This window comes from Hibiscus syriacus, unplaced genomic scaffold (genome assembly GCF_006381635.1).
Source record: "Hibiscus syriacus cultivar Baekdansim isolate YM2019G1 unplaced genomic scaffold, ASM638163v2 tig00111372_pilon, whole genome shotgun sequence".
Classification (NCBI taxonomy): domain Eukaryota; kingdom Viridiplantae; phylum Streptophyta; class Magnoliopsida; order Malvales; family Malvaceae; genus Hibiscus; species Hibiscus syriacus.
The window spans coordinates 1,154,084-1,172,500 of NW_024063072.1; the positions used below are offsets into that span (position 1 = coordinate 1,154,084).

Below are 18,417 nucleotides of genomic sequence, written 5' to 3' on the forward strand. Positions count from 1 at the left end.
TTTGATTAAGTTAAAAGTAATTATAAGTAGTATTTGTTCTAAGTACTCTCAATTATTTAACAATGAATGTTCAATCACTTTTGTAGTCGTTGATGCTCAAACCCGTGACCTCTAGAAACAACAACGATTTCTTTAACTACTGAGGTAAGTTGATTCGTGTAAATTGATTTTTTAATTATAGTTTAGTTAAATCAGATATAATTTATCTTAAATTAAATTAAAATGTCACATTAATCGTAATACTTATAACTTAAATTTGTTAATATAAATAGGGCAGACCACCATATAGGATTTGCACTATGTACCGATAAACACAAAGAAGGATAACACAAGGGGGGTGTTGTGTAATGGCCATTCATTTAAATTCCACAAACGCCAGAACATTAGTGGAGTTGAAAGAGTAAGAAACATGACTTTAATGGAATTGGAATGCCCAATTTCACAACCTTAATTTTATTTTTGATTCATGTGGTGGAGTGGAGTGCGCAATGGGTGTGAATCATAGGTGGGCATGTAAATGATATCAACGAACACGAATAAGAGCATGTTCATGTTCATTTGTTTAAATTTAACTGAATAAACGAATGAACACGAACAACTAAAAGAACATAAACGGACGAATTACCAAACGTAAACGAACAGATAACTGTTTGTTCAATAACATAAATGAACGAATGAGTCCTTTGTTCGTGTTTGTTTATTTAGTTAAGCGATAAAAAATCTTATTCATATTCATTTGTTTAATAAATAAACGAACTTTCCGCCGAATGATTCACTGAACGTTCTATTCGTTTACGGTCCGATTCATAGGCACTGAGGTCACCCCGCTAAGAAATATGGGGTGAAGGCGTAGAGTGATGGGCAATCTTAGGTAACACAATTGGTTTGATTAACGACGCATCCCATAACAACTTTGTGAATTAAGTCAAGAAAAGCAGTTGCCCCATTATATATCACTATCCCCATCAATGCGTATGCTTTCTCCCACTCCAAGTTGTTCACCCAAGTGATGCTTACTCACAACACCTTCCGCATTTGTTTAACCTAAGCTTTTCATTAATTTATATCTAATAATACACTACTAATGTTTTTTTAATATTTTTAAAAATAAACAATTTTAGTTGAATTTAATTTGATTGATATAAATACTATTACAACATCTGTAATATTTTCTTATAAAGTGGTGAATTCAATATATACATTTTCTCGATATGGTGTAGACTTTGAGTTAGATAACCTTCAAATTCTTTGATATATATATATATATATATTACTTTATATTACTATGTACAGGAGCCTATATTGGCTTCCTACAAATGTTTAGGCATCAATACTACTTATTTTTCCTAATTTAAAAATAATTTTTTTCAATCATTTCTAAAATAAAAATTTAAATCCAAAAGAAAGGCTTTAGAATTGATATTAATGTAGAATAAAAAAGAAAATATTAGGGAGAGTCTTGTTATTGGACCCTTTTTGTTGAGAATTTGTAAATAAAAAAGAAAATGAAATTAATGTAGAATAACACACGTACAAAAAATGTGATTTAATATAATTTAACATCATCAATCTTTACCAATAAGAATAATAATAATTCGTTATACATGTAGAGATAAAAAAACACAAATATAAAAAATTATCTCAAAATTTAGTATATATAAAAAATTTAGTGCATCTCAAAACATTCTTCTGACATATTACAACATTCATCTATTTTATAAACCCTTAATGTTAAAAAAATTATCTCTCCAAAATAATTATTTCTCATTATTCTAGATATTATTAAAATATGTGTTTATTAAGTAAACAAACTTACTCCCCGATAATTTTTATTACATAAATTTTTTTATTTAAGAAAACTTAATCACCCAAAAATATTCAACTAATTATAATAAAATTCAACTTAATTAACAATTAAAATCGATATATAACCTTTCATAACTAATATATCTATTTTGAAAATAGAAAAGGGACCATAGGGAAAAGGGTAATGCAAAATATGACTATAGTCTGATACAAGGTATAATAGTGCAATATCATGAGCCTAAATGACTGCTACTTTTCCTATAGAGATTTTGTAACACATAATACGACGGTTTTACAATATTAGAATTCTTATTACTTTGGACATAAATGTTAATGGAAAAAAAGAAGATCAAGATGATGTTGGGATCCACTGATCTCCTTGAATGAAATTCTCCAGAGAGTAAGTGTATACATGCTGTGCTGCAATTTGTGTACTCCATGGGACTCTTGAAGACACATTCGAACCCGGTCCCGAATTCTGAAATTCTCCATAGAAAAGTGTTTTCAATGCAAAGTCAGCACTCCATGGCATCCATCCATCCGGAGAAATAAGAGGTCCCATTACACAGTTTATGTAAACTGTCCTCGAATACTCCTTCCATGGCCTTCCCAAATAGTTCTTGTGCACCTTAGGGTTGCTAAAGTAGTATTTCATGTATTCATCAGTGCCGTTGAGCGCACAGTTTTGGAAAATGAGACCAGTTGATTGAGCAGGATCTGTTCTTCCATGAGCTGTGATGGCATTGTTTTCTCCTTTTCCGGGATTTAACTGCCGGGGAACGACCAAAATGTCACATTCTTGGAACACTGCAGCAGAGTTTCCGAAGATGAAATCGACGCTCCCCTGAATCCGGCATTTCTTGTAGAATTGGCGGAGCGAGTGAGTGTAGATAGTATCTTGATTTCCTAGGAATTCACAGTTCTCGATGACGGAAAGATCACTATCGGATCGAAAGGCTACTGCTTGGTGCGCATCAGGGCCTGCCGTGTTAGCGAATGTAAGGCCTCTGGCCATAAATCCATCCCCAAGAACTCCTGCAACAGGACAATGAAGCATGTTTGGACTATGATAGATTGATAACAAACAGCTAAAACTGTAAAAAAAAAAATTCAGAACAGATGTTCATTTTTCAACATGCATTTCTTCTGCCTAAACAAAAAAGGGTACCTTTTTACTCAAAATGAACTTATGGTAGACAAAAGCATGGAAGTGTAGATGCAAAAGTTTCAATAAAGCCATAAACAGAATAGAAACAGAACCACAAGATGCATGAATTCAACAAATCTTGTCTTGTTAGTTTAAAAGGCGAAAAATTTATTCAAACAACAAAAACCTAACAATTCCAAAATGAAGTCCATAAAATGGACCTAACCATGTGGTTGGTTCGCTTAAAAGGTCAAGGTGAAAGCAATCTTAATCACCCTTGATCTCAAACGAAATCAACTAAAGCTACCCACTCCTAATTTTTAGAAAAGTAATATCAGTTTACAGATGAACTAACTAATCAACCAAACCTAATGGAAGAAAATCATGCACAACTGCATGTGTATTGTTCTTTTTTCTCCCTTTCTTGGAAGGATGCATGTGTATTACTACTTTTATCGTTAAATCATTTGGGATTAAGTTGACTTGTAGAACTTATTAGACGACCTCAATAATAAAAAAATATTCATTTTATAAATCTCGATTTTAAATAATTATATCTACCTAATATATAAAAATATTAATTATTAAAAACTATAAATAAATAATATCTTATTTTTAAAAGTAGGTTTGACTAGTAAAATTGTAGAGAATTTTTCACGTACAAATGAAGTGTTCAGACTGTTTTCCCACTGGCATAACGAATTTTGACTGGTGTTTCACGATATCTTTCAAAGTCTACGTTGAATTTTATACGTTTATTTAGAATTTCTCCGAGTAAAACGATAATAGTATGCTAATCGGAAATATTAAAAAATTTATTATTTTCAGTTGAGCGATAGAAATATTAAAAAGTTAATATTTTAGATTATATTCGATTAAAAATATTAAAATTAATTTTAACATTTATAATTTTATATTTCCTTAATTAACTGTTTACCATTAGACTCAAAGTTAAAATTCCGAGGAAACTCACCGACTGTGGCAGAATTGTAGGTGGTCATTCCGGGCTGCCCCACATTCAGAGAACCTGTAATAACGGTTTTACCCATCCCCTCCCCCAAAAACACCACGTTCTTCTTCGACAAAGGAACCCTCACCGTGTAATTTTAACATTTATAATTTTATATTTCCTTAATTAACTGTTTACCATTAGACTCAAAGTTAAAATTCCGAGGAAACTCACCGACTGTGGCAGAATTGTAGGTGGTCATTCCGGGCTGCCCCACATTCAGAGAACCTGTAATAACGGTTTTACCCATCCCCTCCCCCAAAAACACCACGTTCTTCTTCGACAAAGGAACCCTCACCGTTTCCTCGTACACCCCTTCCTTTATCAGTATCACGAACCGGCGCGTCGGCTCCCCATTATCCGGCGCAGAGTTCACCGCCTCCTGCACCGTCTTGTAACATCCCCCGCTCCCGTCCTTACACACCGTCACGTCCGGCTTCAGACCCACCGGCACTCCGCCGCTTGAAACCACCGCCTTTCCTCCCGACCCTTTCTCGTAGAACCCGTCCCGTTCCGTTTTGGGTGGGGTCCATGACTTCATGTCGTCCCCGTAATTATCGTAAGCGACCATCATGCTCAACGCGTTGCTGGTGTGATGCGTTAAAGAGTCCAGGAATGCCATCGTTTCGTTCACCAACTGGGTGTCGTTGGCGTACTTGAGCCCGCTCCAGCAGTCGTACTGGTAGCAAAGCGCCGCGCTCATCCATGCACGTGCGTGTTTTTGAGGTTCTGGGAAGATACAGAAATGGCGGATTGGATGATTTGAAGTGAAGTCGGGTTGGGAGGGAGAGAAGAGGACTGTGTTAAAGCGGTTTCACATGGTTGCGGAAAACGAGTGGATTGACATGCAAGGCGAATTTGGGAGGCGCTTTGCGGCGGGTTTTGCTGGAGGTGGTGGCGATGGGAGGAACAGAGGGTGAAAAAAAGGGCTAAAGTGAGAATAGAAAGGAGAAAAAACACAGACATTGAGATGAATAGGAGGCGAAAAGTGGGTTTTGGAAGGTGAAGATGAAGACATGGTTTATGTGGTTGGTATTTATAATATAATTCCAAGTAATGGGGGAGGGTGGGATGATTGGTGGTGGTGATTAGGAGTTTTGAAAATCGGTGGATTCTAGGGATGGAAAGGAAAGTCACGGGGGTTTGTTTTGTTTTGGAATTTTCCTAGACAAAACGAAGATGGAAATGGCAAGTTTGGCCGTTTTAGTTACTGTACAGTCTTTCATCGGAGTACGTTTTGGGGGGAAGGAAATGAACATTGCTTAAGATTTGTAATTTTGTCTATTTACCTATTTTGGAGAGCAGTTTAGCCGTTTCAGATCACTTGTGTCTTAACCCTCAGATTTGGTTTCTAATACATTCAAAACAATTATAACATTATAAGATCACACAATTCTATAGTTAAAACTGAATCAGGGATAAAATTTAAGAGGGTAGACCACGTTATAGATAAATTTTATTTAAGTTTTTGTATATTTTTATTCGTTAAATTGAAAAAAAAACATAATATTTAGTAATTCTCGTCATGATTAACTTCCCTTAGAATTTTAAAGGGTTGTTGACATGGTGAATATATAAAATTACACGTGTCTTGAAACAAAACGGTGTAGTCGAACAGAAACACTGACATATAATTGAGTTGGCTCTTGTTTTACAATCACAAGCGCCCATGCCTATTATGTTTTGGCCGTATGCGGTGCTTGCAGCAGTTCATCTTGTCAATAGGCTATCAACTGAGGTGTTGCAGGGAGCTTCTTCTTTTAAAAAATTGTTTGGTAGACAAGTCAATGAAAATGTTTGGGTGTCACTCCTTAAGGCCCTTTCAAAGTCACAAACTAGCCTTCAGATCTCAGTCGTGTACTTATTTGGGAGTTAGCCCTCAACATAGGGGGTTCCAATATCTTGCCAGTGATCGAAGGTCGATATTGAGGTATGGTGTTTTTATCGGTAAGTGTCTAGTAGCGTGGAGCTCCAAGAATTAGAAGTCTGTCTCAAGGTTTCATGGAGTCAGAATACTAGAGCATTGATGATGCAGCAGCATATGTTACTTGGGTAAGTGCTTTGCTAGCTGATATTGGCCTGAAGCAGTGTGGAAAATCAGTTGTCTGGTGTGACAACATAAGTGCGGTGGCAATGAGTGTCAACCCCGTTTATCATGTACAGTCCAAGTATGTTGATCTAGATGTGCACTTTGTTCATGAAAAGGTGACTGCTGATCAACTATGTTCCTGCATCGTATCAAGTAATAGATGGATTTACCAATAGCATCGTTTGTAGATTTTCGTGACAAAGTGTACGTTATGTCGAGCTGAAGAAGCAGGGAGAATATTAGAGTTAGTAGTCACTTACATGTGATTGTACGTGTTAAGCTGGTAAAAAGTTGTTAGGCAGTCTGTTGGGGTTAACAGCTTGCATGAGTTGTATATTAGCAGTGCTAAGGGAACTGTGTAATACACGTTATAATTCTCTACAGAAATAGACTTCCTTGTTCTCTTGTGTAGTTTAACAATATTTAAACAAGTTTTCAATTTTTTCCATTAAAATTTTAAAAGTAATAAATTAATCGAGACCATTTACCATAAATGTCCGAGAATGATCTGAACCCATACGGAATCCCACCAACACAAAAGGAAGCGATTGAAACATTGTCAACTGTTAACATCAAAGACAATTTACAGTACTCAGTATGTTTGGATTAATCTTTTCCATATGTAAATTTGATTGTTGGAATACATCTCTTCGTAAATTTTTTCCTTTCATCAATTTTTTTGCTTCTGTATACTTTCATCAATATTTTATCCTCAAAATCATTTTTTAAAAAATAAAATTTTGCACGAATCAAATTACCTCAACGGTTAAAGGGATGATTGTTGTCACTAGAGGTCCTGAATTTGAGTATCAACATTTGCAGAGGCATATCAGCGTTCTTTGTCAAATGATTTAGAATATTAACAACATATAATACATTGTAATCACCTCAGTTTAATAAAAAAAAATAACATTGTAAACATAATAAATAATTTTAAATAATATTTTATTTATTAAATAATATTACAAATCTTACTTATACATACAAACAAAGACTATAAATGAATATATATATATATATATATATATATATATTGTATATGGTTATAAAAAAATCATTTAAATTAATATTATAATTAAATTTATATATATACTGAAGTAAATATATTTGATTTATTTCAATTTTTATAAACACAACTTAAAATTAAATAAAATTTAAATAATAAAATAATATGGATCTGGGCTATTGGCTGCAAGCCCTTCTGCATTGCTTTCAAGGTCTTTAATTTCTTCCTCAGCTCTACCTTCTGAACTTTTGCTAAAATTGTGAACTTTAGCTCAAATTTTATTTGTATTTTTTAGATCAAGTGTAAGCTCTGAAAGCGTCGAAAGATATACGCTTGCGACCCACCCATCGTGCGTTGTAGAAGAAAAGAGTCGTATGAAAAAAATTTGTCTTCCCACGTGTAATCCTACCCTTTCACCATCGGTCTATCACCGATGTCCCTATTTTTGGACTTGCGGTGCAAATACAGATTTGGCTCGTTGGGTGGCGAATTAAGTAAAGGCAAATCGTTTACGATATGGATGTGATAGTTTATGAACCAATCACTCTCGACAAATGGAATATGCAGGAGGGAAAATGTTAGCAACAATGGAGGGGTGCTTTTAAGATTGCCCATGTTGCTTGTGTTATTACATTGGTTAGATTATCACCATATCATGTTTGTTGGTATTTATATTTTAATTTTGAATCTTAGATTGTTATTTTTAGGTTAAAAAGTTTACTTAATAAAGTTTGAGTTTGAATTAGTTAACAACGAAATTAATAATTATTAGGATTTATCGAATCAAATTTAACCAATAATATTAATAGAAAAAAACAATCATTTCTTTCTCATCAATCAAGAAGGATAGGTCCCGAGGAAAAAGCACATTAAGATTGGTTCAAAAGCATTAATCTTGAAATATTTTCATAATCCTTGCAATGTAAGTAATCTTATTGTTTTATATATAAGTGAAGATAAGATCAATAAATAACATAAACTTTAGATATTATTAAACTCAAAATAAATTAAGGGTAAACTACATCATATACCACCAAATTTTATAATATTCATCGTTTAAACCACTAAATTTTCAATTTTGTTAGTTATAATACTAAACTTTAATTTTCATTTCAATTATACCATTGAATTGTTAAATCGTTAACGACACGATGAAGTGACTAATGGTTGCTGACGTGGCTAACGGTTGCCGACATCGTTTTGCTCCGGTAATTAATGATTTAACGGCCCAGTGGTATAATTGAAACTAAAATCAAAGTTTAGTGTTATAATTGGTAAAATTAAAAGTTTAGTGGTATAAACGATACAAGGTTTAAAATTCGGTGGTATCTGGTGTAGTTTATCCTAAGTTTAAACACCATCAAAAGGAAAAACAGATTCTATTATTATAAGAGAAAAAAATTATATATAGCATCATCTATTTTACTAATAAAAAGAACAAAATTTATAATTTTTTAAGATAGAATATAAATCTAATCTCAATTATTAAGAAAACCATAAATTTTAAGAAAATTCATTCTAAAAATTAACATTAAAATATAGTTAACAACATCATATGTCCCCAAACTATGATCCTAATTTCAAATTGGTTCTTAAACTTTTCAATATTCCAATTTCATCACTAAGCTATGTCTCTCATTCTAAATTAGTATCTAAACTTTTGAACATTCTAATTTCATCCCCAAACTTTTGAATCTTCTAATTTTATCCCCAAATTCATCCAAATTTATAATCAATTTCAACAATGGTTTAACCTAAATTTTATTTTTTAAAACATATAATAATATAACTTGACCTAATGATTTTATTAACAAGGGATGTGATTAGTATATACATATAATTTGGGATGAAATTGAAATATTCAAAAAAGTTTAGGGACCAATTTAGAATGAAGATCATAGTTTGGGGATAAAACTAAAATGTTCAAATGTTTGAGGATTAATTTAGGATGATAGTCATAGTTTAGGGATGAAATTGAAATGTTTAAAAGTTTAAAAACCATTTTAAGATAGAGGTCATAATTTAAGAACATATTATGCAATTAATTCTTAAAAATATATCACAAACTTTATTAATAATATTACAAAATTTACTTCCACCTGCAAACAAGATTGCAAATATTATATATATATTAATACTACTATAATATTTCAATTAAATTTAAATATATACTCAAATGAATATATTGAATTTAATCAGATTTTCAAAAATTTCAATAACAAAATAATATTTATTAACTCAACTAACTGAAAAACTTTGTATTCGATTTATTCATCAATGGAACGTATTCTCAATCCTAGTCCCTTTGCCTCCGTCTCTCGAGACCTTTATTTGACTGCTCAACGTCAATCATGGACCCTCACTTTCCCGCCGGCTAGCTAACTCCAGGACACCAACTACAATCCAATATGGACGCCCCCCACAAAGGCTCTCTCATACAATAAAATTAAGGGTAAACTATTAGAATGATCGTTTTAATTTTATTAATTTTTTATTATTAATTTTGGAAAAGTTGTTTTTTAATCGTTTACCTTGTCGGTTTTTTAAATTTTAGTTACTTATATTATCGATTGTTACATTTTAGTTATCGAATTGTTAATTTATATTAGTTTGGTGACGTAATACGTTAGTAAAACTGTAAGGGTGAGCGTTCGATCGAGTTGAGTCAAAAAATTTCAAGTTATTCGAGTTAACAAGTCATATTTTATAACTCGAAGATGAATTAAATTTTTTTGAGTTAAATCGAGTTTATAAAATTTGAGTCGAGTCAAATTTTTGAGTTTTTTGTTTAAATTTAATTGTAAATATCTATAGTATTACGATATTATTTGATTTCAATTTAAATGATTTTTTTGGTATAACCACCGGTTTTCAATTTATTAATTGACTAATCCGGATCGGATATTGTAGAGGCAAGAGAATTTAAATGATTTTTTATAACTATATACAATACATATATACTTCTTTATATTTTTTCAGTTGTGATATACATATATCATTAAGAGTCGAGGGACTCAACTCAAACTTAAAAATCAATCCACTAATTACTAAAATTTTTGAGTTATTCGATTTGTATTTTACAACTCAATTTGAACTTGAAATATTTTCGAGTCGAGTTTATGAAATTACAACTCGAAGTTAATTCGAGTCAAAAAAATCATTTTTAAAATAATTGAGATTACTTTTATATAAAATATCAATTTGACCTCCGAATTTGACTAAAGTCTCCAATTGTCGATCACCTTTCACCACCATCATTGGTAGCCATCGTCGGCTGTCACCAACCTTTGGACCTCTAAATTTTCAGTTCAATCTTTTTTGGCCTCCTGAACATGAATTTAATCTTTGTTTTATAAAAAAAATACTCGAACTTAACAATTTTAGCCTAAAACCATTCAGCCTCTTTTATGTTTCTAATATTAATTGTAAATTTACAAAATTATAATGAGAGCGATGGAACTTTAGTCTGATTCTAAGATAAAGTAAAATTAAATGTATTTGATAGTTGTAACTGTAAAAGGGTGAAATTGATTTTTGCCACTATCAGACACAAATCCTAAGAGCTGAAATTTTTAATATATTTTTTATTTTTATCAAAATATTGAACACTTGTCATCGACATTATCTAACAAAATATATAATGAAAATATATATGTTTTTTTAACAAACGAAAATATATAAGTTTAAATGATACTATTAATTTAAAAATTATAAAATAATATTACAATTTATAAACATTAAAATTTTATAATTAATATTATAAACATAAAAAATAATATTATAATAATATTATAAAAATATGAATTTAATTATGATATAGATTTAATTTTTTGGTTTCATTGTTTTCAAACGAATATTGATAATAAATTTAGTATTTCGATTCAAACGAATATTGATAATAAATTTAGTATTTCGATTCAATTTTTAAAGGAATATGGAAGATTCTAGAATAGATTTGTTAAATTCAGAGTATTTTATGGTAAAATGAACACTAAATTTGTATTCATGAAGTTAAATAATAGTGAAATAGAAATTTTGGGGTCTATGGTCGTTGACGTCGACGGTCAATGGTGACTGGCAATGACTAGTATTGATGGTGGAGAGTTGTGGCTAATAGCAGAAGACTTTGGTCGAATTTATGAGTTAAATTGATATTTTATCTAAAACTTAGGTCATTAATATTTTGACTAAAAGTTTTTGGTCAAATTAAGGGTTAAATTAAAAATAGTTTTTTTACCAATGTATTACATCGTCAAGCTAACCATAATTAACAATTTAATAATCAGAATGTAACAATCGATAATGTAAGTGATTAAAATTTAATAAATCGATAGCACAAGTGACTCAAAATGTAACTTTTTCAAAATCGATGATCAAAAGTGAAAAAAGTGACTATTTCAGTAGTTAAACCTAAAATTAACCACCTCCCAGACAAGAACGGTGTTTTCTCCGGCGTCGGAACTCGGAAGCGAGAATGATATCAATTTTAAATGACTGGAGCCCGATGGTGTATGAACTGGCTAATGGCAGCGAGCCCTTCTTCTGCATTGCTTTCTGGGTCTTTAATTTCATCCCCAACCCTTTCTTCGGATTTTTTTTCTCAAATTTGTGTACTTTAGCCAAAATTTTTCTAAATCAAGTTTAAAGATTTGGGGATTGTATTATTAGAATTAGGGGCTTCTTCAATTGTAATTCTTTCTAGCTTGGAAAAACTTACTTTTTGTATTTTTCAAAATGGAAAATCATTTGACACATTCATTGAAATGTGAGTGGTAATGGGTTGAATATCAACCTGGAAAAATTTACAAATAAGTTCAATGATCCTATAGAGTAACAGGCAATCCATAGTTCTGGATCGTCCTTATCGTTCCATTTTGACTGCCTGCAACTATAAAGAGTCCCCATGTTTCCGGTAGGACCGTGTGATAGTCGCCGTTTCGATAGAATTGCTGGTGATCATATGCATAAAACTCATCTTCCGCAAATGCTGTGTCCCACAACGGAAGCTTTTCTTCGGGCCATGTTGCAGAGCCCTTGAAGGAGCTGTCAATGGAGAACCAGTTACCAAGAGAGAATCGTTGCGAATCTATGATCCGAGAAGCACCCTCTATCTGATGCTCTCTTGGATAGGAGTCCGAGTGACTCCGATCCGAACCCTGGCCTAACCATGGTATTGCAATGGACACATCTTCACAGAAGAAGTGCTCGCAAGACGAAACAGATTTCGTATGTTTCGATGTTCGGGGGCACATGTTATCATAGTTCCAGACATAAATATGACAGTCTTCTCCAACTGAGATTATATGTCTCCCAGTTGACGTAAAAGATGCCGACATCTGACTTCCAGACTTCGGGAGCCCTGCACCATTGCAAACACAAACACATCCATTCATAAGCAATAATCAAATGAACTATCACTGCCGTCACTTTGAAATTAATCAAATGAACTATGACTGCCATCTAATTCGAAATGCAGGTAGAGCAAGCACAAAATGCAGGAACGATATGAACCAGATTCGAGTTACAGAATAAGAAAGGCTACCTTTAAATTTACGAACAATATCTACCCCGTCGAGTATTCGGAGTTTGGAATCTTTTGATGCAACCATAACTTTGTGAGGTTCATCCTGGCAGAACTGCAAGATGGAACCAAAATCATAAGTAATGAATAAAAATATTACTGCAAGCAACATATATTAGAATCTAGAATTTCAGTGCAAAACCTGAATACTTGTGATCTTGTTGCCCAAACTTTTCTTTCTGCCGGGAATTTGAACTTCGGCCTCCAAATTAATGCCGTCGCCTATGGCACCAAGTACGTTAAATCGAAAATAATCAGGTTGAATGAAAACGAAAGGCGAACAACTAAAACCGAACTCAGAACATGGATGAAATATATTACCTGATACCACATAAAATTGGCAAGTTCCTCTAATGGAACCGACGATAAATTCCTGCTAGAACGAAGGGGCATGGAATGATTATAGTCGATAAAAGTGATGAAATCAAAAACAACTATTTTAGCAGAAGAATATTGACTCAAGTATTCAGAACCAAACCTTTCCATCTGGCCGGAAGCATATAGCAGTTATAATGTCCCGTACATCGATCCAGTGAACGACTCGTTTCTCGGACACTCCCCAAATCCTAACCTTTCCATCTATAGAACCACTGATGAAGTAATTGTTATCAATCGGATTCAACTGGATACAAGTGACTGTTAGCACACAAAGAATATGGTCAGACCATGACACAACACATTCCAAAGTAACGAAATGGGATCGAATCATTTTGTCGTTACCGTAATTGTTATGATGAAAAACATTTAGACATTGATCGCAGCCGACTTGCCATAGACGAACCGTCTTATCCATGGAAGAAGAAACAAGAAACTGCAACCAAAAAATTCAGGTATATGAATAAACATGTCTAAAGGGGACTGAATCTAAGTGCAAAGTAGATTGCTAAGTTTCTGCATTGACTCACATTTGAATTGGACCAAGCAACATCTAAAACATCACTGGAATGGCCATGAAACTCATGGATTGGTGACTCCTTGATCCAAAAATTCTCATTAGGAATAATAACTTGAGAGTGGAATGACTTTTCTCTCCCGAAACCAAACTTTCCTTTTTCCATAGATCTACCTAAACAGAGCTCTGCCATCAAAGGTTTACTAAAGGCATCTATCGATGTTACTCGCCATATTCGGACCACTCCATCTTCACCGCCGGTCGCCAAATATTGACCGTCAGGGCTAAACTTCATAGTCCATATGTAGCCCTTGTGAGCCTGTATTTCTTGTCCCATATGAAGTTCTGAAAACTCCATGTATCTTTTCTTGTTGGACTGAACCATCATTCTGTTGGTTTTATGCACATTGAAGCTCGGTTCCATTACCTTAGATGAACGCCTGCCTTCTCCTTTCCGCATGCTCAAAAAGTGTTTCCACCATTTCTTGAACTTCTTCGGATTAACTTCACCATTTTCAGATTCATCAAAGTGTTCTTGAGCTTCCATTACCTTCAGTTCTTTCTCTGATTCATCAATCAACAAATTGGCTTCACAACACATTTCCCTATCAAAGACAGAAATGCATCCTTCGCCGTTGCCGATAGGCGAAAACGAAGAACTCGAGACGGCATCACTGCATTCTGTGATTCTATCCAAATCTTCCATCCTTGAAGATTTGGAAAGATGAACAAGATCCATTCCACGAAGAAATCTTTGGCGTCGTTCCTCAACACTCCGAGGTTTATCCATCCAAATTCCATACTCTAATTTCCCACTCTCTGATCCTACTTTGGCTAAAACCGGCTCTTCGACAGATAAGAAATCCGAAGAATCGAAGAAAACATCAATCTCACCCTCTTCAGAGCTCAGCATGACTTGTAATTAAGACAAGTTTTCCACATCAAAACCAACTCTTTCAATACATTACTCTAAACAATCCAAGAACACTTTGGGATTGAAGCCAAACTGGAAATAATCAAATAGTTAAAAACAAAGATCAATGCTTGAATGGTTTCAAAACTTGTACCTTGGGTTCAATGCACACATCAAAACTCGATTTTCAACCTTAAAGAACACTGGAAAAGCCTTTCTTCAAGGGATTGACTTTAACAAATATGAGAAGAAGAAAAAACCAAGAAATCCAAAACCAAATGGCTTATAGGGAGAGTGTGTGGTTCGCCATTTGGGACCTCGAGATTTGGGATTTTGAAACGCACGAGCGACAAGAAGATGCGGCGCAGCCCGGGAAACGAGAGAGCCTAGACTTGTGCTTTCTGCAACAAAAACTTTTTTTTCTCTTCCATTTGTGTTGGTAATGATGGTGATGATTATATCTACCGATATCTGTAAACACCAGCAAGTTAGCCAAAATTAATGGCGCAACTAAATGGGGAAAATCGTAAAAAAAAATCCCACAGCTACCAAATGAAGGTGGCTTTTCAACATGAAAAAAAATAATATGGAAACTCTTAGAATTGGAAATATAACACTAAATGTAATTAAATTATTCTTAGTACCCTATCACAGCAAAATTCTGAAGGTGGGAAAGTAAACTGACAATTCATATTTTTAGTACTGAGAAGAAGAGAAAAAAGTTTGTATTTTTGAAATAAAAAAGGCTTTACCTTTAAAGCTGTAGTACAGTTGGCTCTGTTATGTTGATTAACTAAGCTGAAATTTTTTAGAGCAGCTCAGCAACAACAATACTAGTCATAGGCTCAACACAGCAGCGCAGCTCATTTAAGAGCAAAGGGTCCCCAGAAAAAACAAAAAGAATGGCTAAAATAATAATAACTATATAATTACAGAGTCTAGGGGAGTCTACTACTGAGCTACCAAAGAAACCTAAACAGATAGGCTGGTTCCATTTTCAGCTAACCAAAAAGAACACACTCATACACCAGATTATGTTTTCTCTTGGGTTTGATGTTTGAAGCAGATTATGTTTTGTAGATGTTTGAAGCAGATTATGTTTAGTAGATGTTTGAAGAAACTGGCAAACGTGATGAAAGAGCGTAGCTTTGTTTAATCCATTGTTCATCTGTTTCTGGGTTTTTAGTGGTGGTGCATAATCCCGGGTTTTGGGGGTTGTTGCTGGGAAAATAATGCAAACGAGATAAACATCCAAAGTGATAACTCAACTCGGAATCTGGGTTTTGAATTTGATGAATTAGTCTTGATAATTTATCTTTGTGAATAATAACCCCAAGGACTAAGAGAGTAATAAAAATGGAAATTTTTAAGTTTGACTTGAAAAGGTTGAAAATGCAATGAACAAATGGAAAGATTTTATTTTCTATTTCTATATTGAGACATGTTTCTCTTCAACATAGTTTTAATTCAATTAATTGATGGGTCTTATCCATTTTTTATTTCAATTAATTAGGGTAAAGCTTTAATTTTATGAACTCTACACTGAATGATCTGGCTAATAATTTTTCTCTGCAATAATAGGATGAACAGCAAAATACAACAAACATGACCTAATTGGTGACAGAAAGTGGGACAACGGGGAGAAAGAAAATTAAGCTTCATTTTTTTTTAAATTTCAAATGGTAGATTTGAACACCCAAGTTTTGCATGGTCCATCTCTACTTCTTTTTTATACTTGGTTGGTTTAATTTCCACCTTATGTTTTTCTTTTAATAAGTCATAAATTAATAAATCATTAATTATATCAAAAGTTTCATTATAATAGTATTTAGAAATATATATCTAAGTCGCTCTCTCTCTCTCTCCTTTAGAGTTTATGTCATTTTCAATAGATCAGGTCAATTTTTTTTGTTTGATTTTGTTTAATTGGTGGTGACATCGATTTTGATTCTAGTTGTCAACCGTCGATTATCTTTTTTTTTGTTTCTTTTTTCATTTTTTTAATAAGAATATTTCTGCCTTTGTGACACGTTTTTCTATGTCTTTGTGACACGTTTTTCATTTTCTTTATCAGTTGTTTGACTGTTCTTTTTATTTTATATTTTCTTAAAGGTTGGATTTAACAAAGTCACGACTGATCAAGATGGCGTTTATTATATCTTGTTGATCTTACCTGTTATGAACAACCGTCGATTATCTTTTTTTTGTTTCTTTTTTCATTTTTTTAATAAGAATATTTCTGCTTTGACACGTTTTTCTATGTCTTTGTGACACGTTTTTCATTTTCTTTATCAGTTGTTTGACTGTTCTTTTTATTTTATATTTTCTTAAAGGTTGGATTTAACAAAGTCACGACTGATCAAGATGGCGTTTATTTATAATCTTGTTGATCTTACCTGTTATGAATCCTCATATTGAATTTGGATAAACGATTTTACATTTGTGGATAGCTTCTCACGGCATTAGGCTCTGATTTATGATTCTCAGTGATATTTCAATAGTTTAATCCCTTTTATAGTTCGTTTGTCGATGTATTCATAATTATTCGTATCTATTTTTTGCTCGAGTCTTTTGATTGAGTTTTTACGATGAAAGTTATAAACTCTTATTATAATTTTAGATATTTTCATTTTTTTAATAAGACTAACGAATTTTATTAAAAAAATTATATCTATAATAATTTCTTATTTAAATGTTTAAGAAAAATATGAATAATTTATACATAATTTTTGTTGTATGGAGTATAAAATTTGTTATTGTATATAATATTAAAGAAAACATTTTTAGCAAAATTCTATGTAAAAATCTAATATTTTATTGTCACCTCAAGCTTTGTCCAGGAAACTTGGAGAGAGAATGAGAATTCCAAAAAAGCTAATTGCCAGAATCAAGAGAGAGAAGGAATCATTCTCATCCTATTGACTTTTCGCTGGAAGAATACTTATCATATTCTATTTAAATTATTTTTGTAATATAATTATGACAAATTTAATATTATTAAACTCATGTCTTATGGATTATGAACGCTTAAAAGATAAAAAACAAGGTATATACATTATTTTAAATAACGTTGCTTTAACAATAATTCAATATATTAATCAATTTTCGAAATCTTTCTGAAAACCTAAAAGTAGGATACATTATTCTAAAATATGTTCATCTTTATGGGAAAAACAAGATATATTGGTCTAAAATCATGGAAATATAATGACAAACACAGCGTTGCCAAACTTGTGGCCAAATGCAATGGGCAACAAACTCTCAATTATTATATGGTTTCACATATCACATCTTTAATGTGTCCTATTTTCATTGGTCAATAAATAAATAAAGATGAATGTGTAAAAACCAAATATTGTAAAACAGGTAAGATGGAGAGCTAAACTTGGACAACAATGGTTGAACTCACGAGTGCAGTGCAGCGGATATGGAAGTCTTGATGGAGAGTCAAATACTGTGTGGGTTGCTAATCAAATCATATATATATATATATATATATAATCATTTAATAAAGTAATTAAATAATGAAGCTAATATTAGCCACCTAAGGTTTGATTAGCCCCTAGCTGTTAGGGACATATCTCTCCACTCAATCTTCTCTCGATTTCCTCTCATTTAATGCCAAAAGCTGCATGCTTTACATTTTTTCCTTTGGCTAAACTACACTTCTCACTATATTGTTTTCGGCATGTCTTGTTTTAGTTACATGTTTTCAAAACATTACGTTATCATCATTTATCATCATTTTTGTTCTGTTTGTATTATTTTGGTCACTTGACTGTTAATTCCAATTAATTTATTGATGTCATATGTTAGTAAAAATCATTAAATTTTAACTTTATCCTTAAATTTTAGTTAAAATACTAATTTAACTTTAAACTCTAGATAAAATATTAATTTAATCCTTTAGACTTTAGATAAAATATCAATTTAACCCTTCAGTCTAGCTAAAGTCCACGCCATCATCTAACACT

General features: G+C 32.6%; 1 protein-coding gene and 1 pseudogene across 1 annotated transcript; both read right to left on the bottom strand.

Moving 5' to 3' along the window:
• Positions 1-2,039: 2,039 nt before the first annotated feature.
• Positions 2,040-5,003, bottom strand: LOC120159638 (annotated as a pseudogene).
• Positions 5,004-11,835: 6,832 nt separating this feature from the next.
• Positions 11,836-14,959, bottom strand: LOC120159682. The gene is made up of 7 exons (XM_039170248.1): positions 13,544-14,959; positions 13,359-13,449; positions 13,117-13,274; positions 12,960-13,011; positions 12,781-12,860; positions 12,600-12,693; positions 11,836-12,416 (listed from the first exon to the last, which is right to left on the bottom strand). Exons 1-7 carry the CDS (start codon positions 14,441-14,443, stop codon positions 11,881-11,883), a joined length of 1,911 nt encoding a protein of 636 aa, XP_039026179.1. The 5' UTR covers positions 14,444-14,959; the 3' UTR covers positions 11,836-11,880.
• Between the last annotated feature and the right edge of the window lie 3,458 nt (positions 14,960-18,417).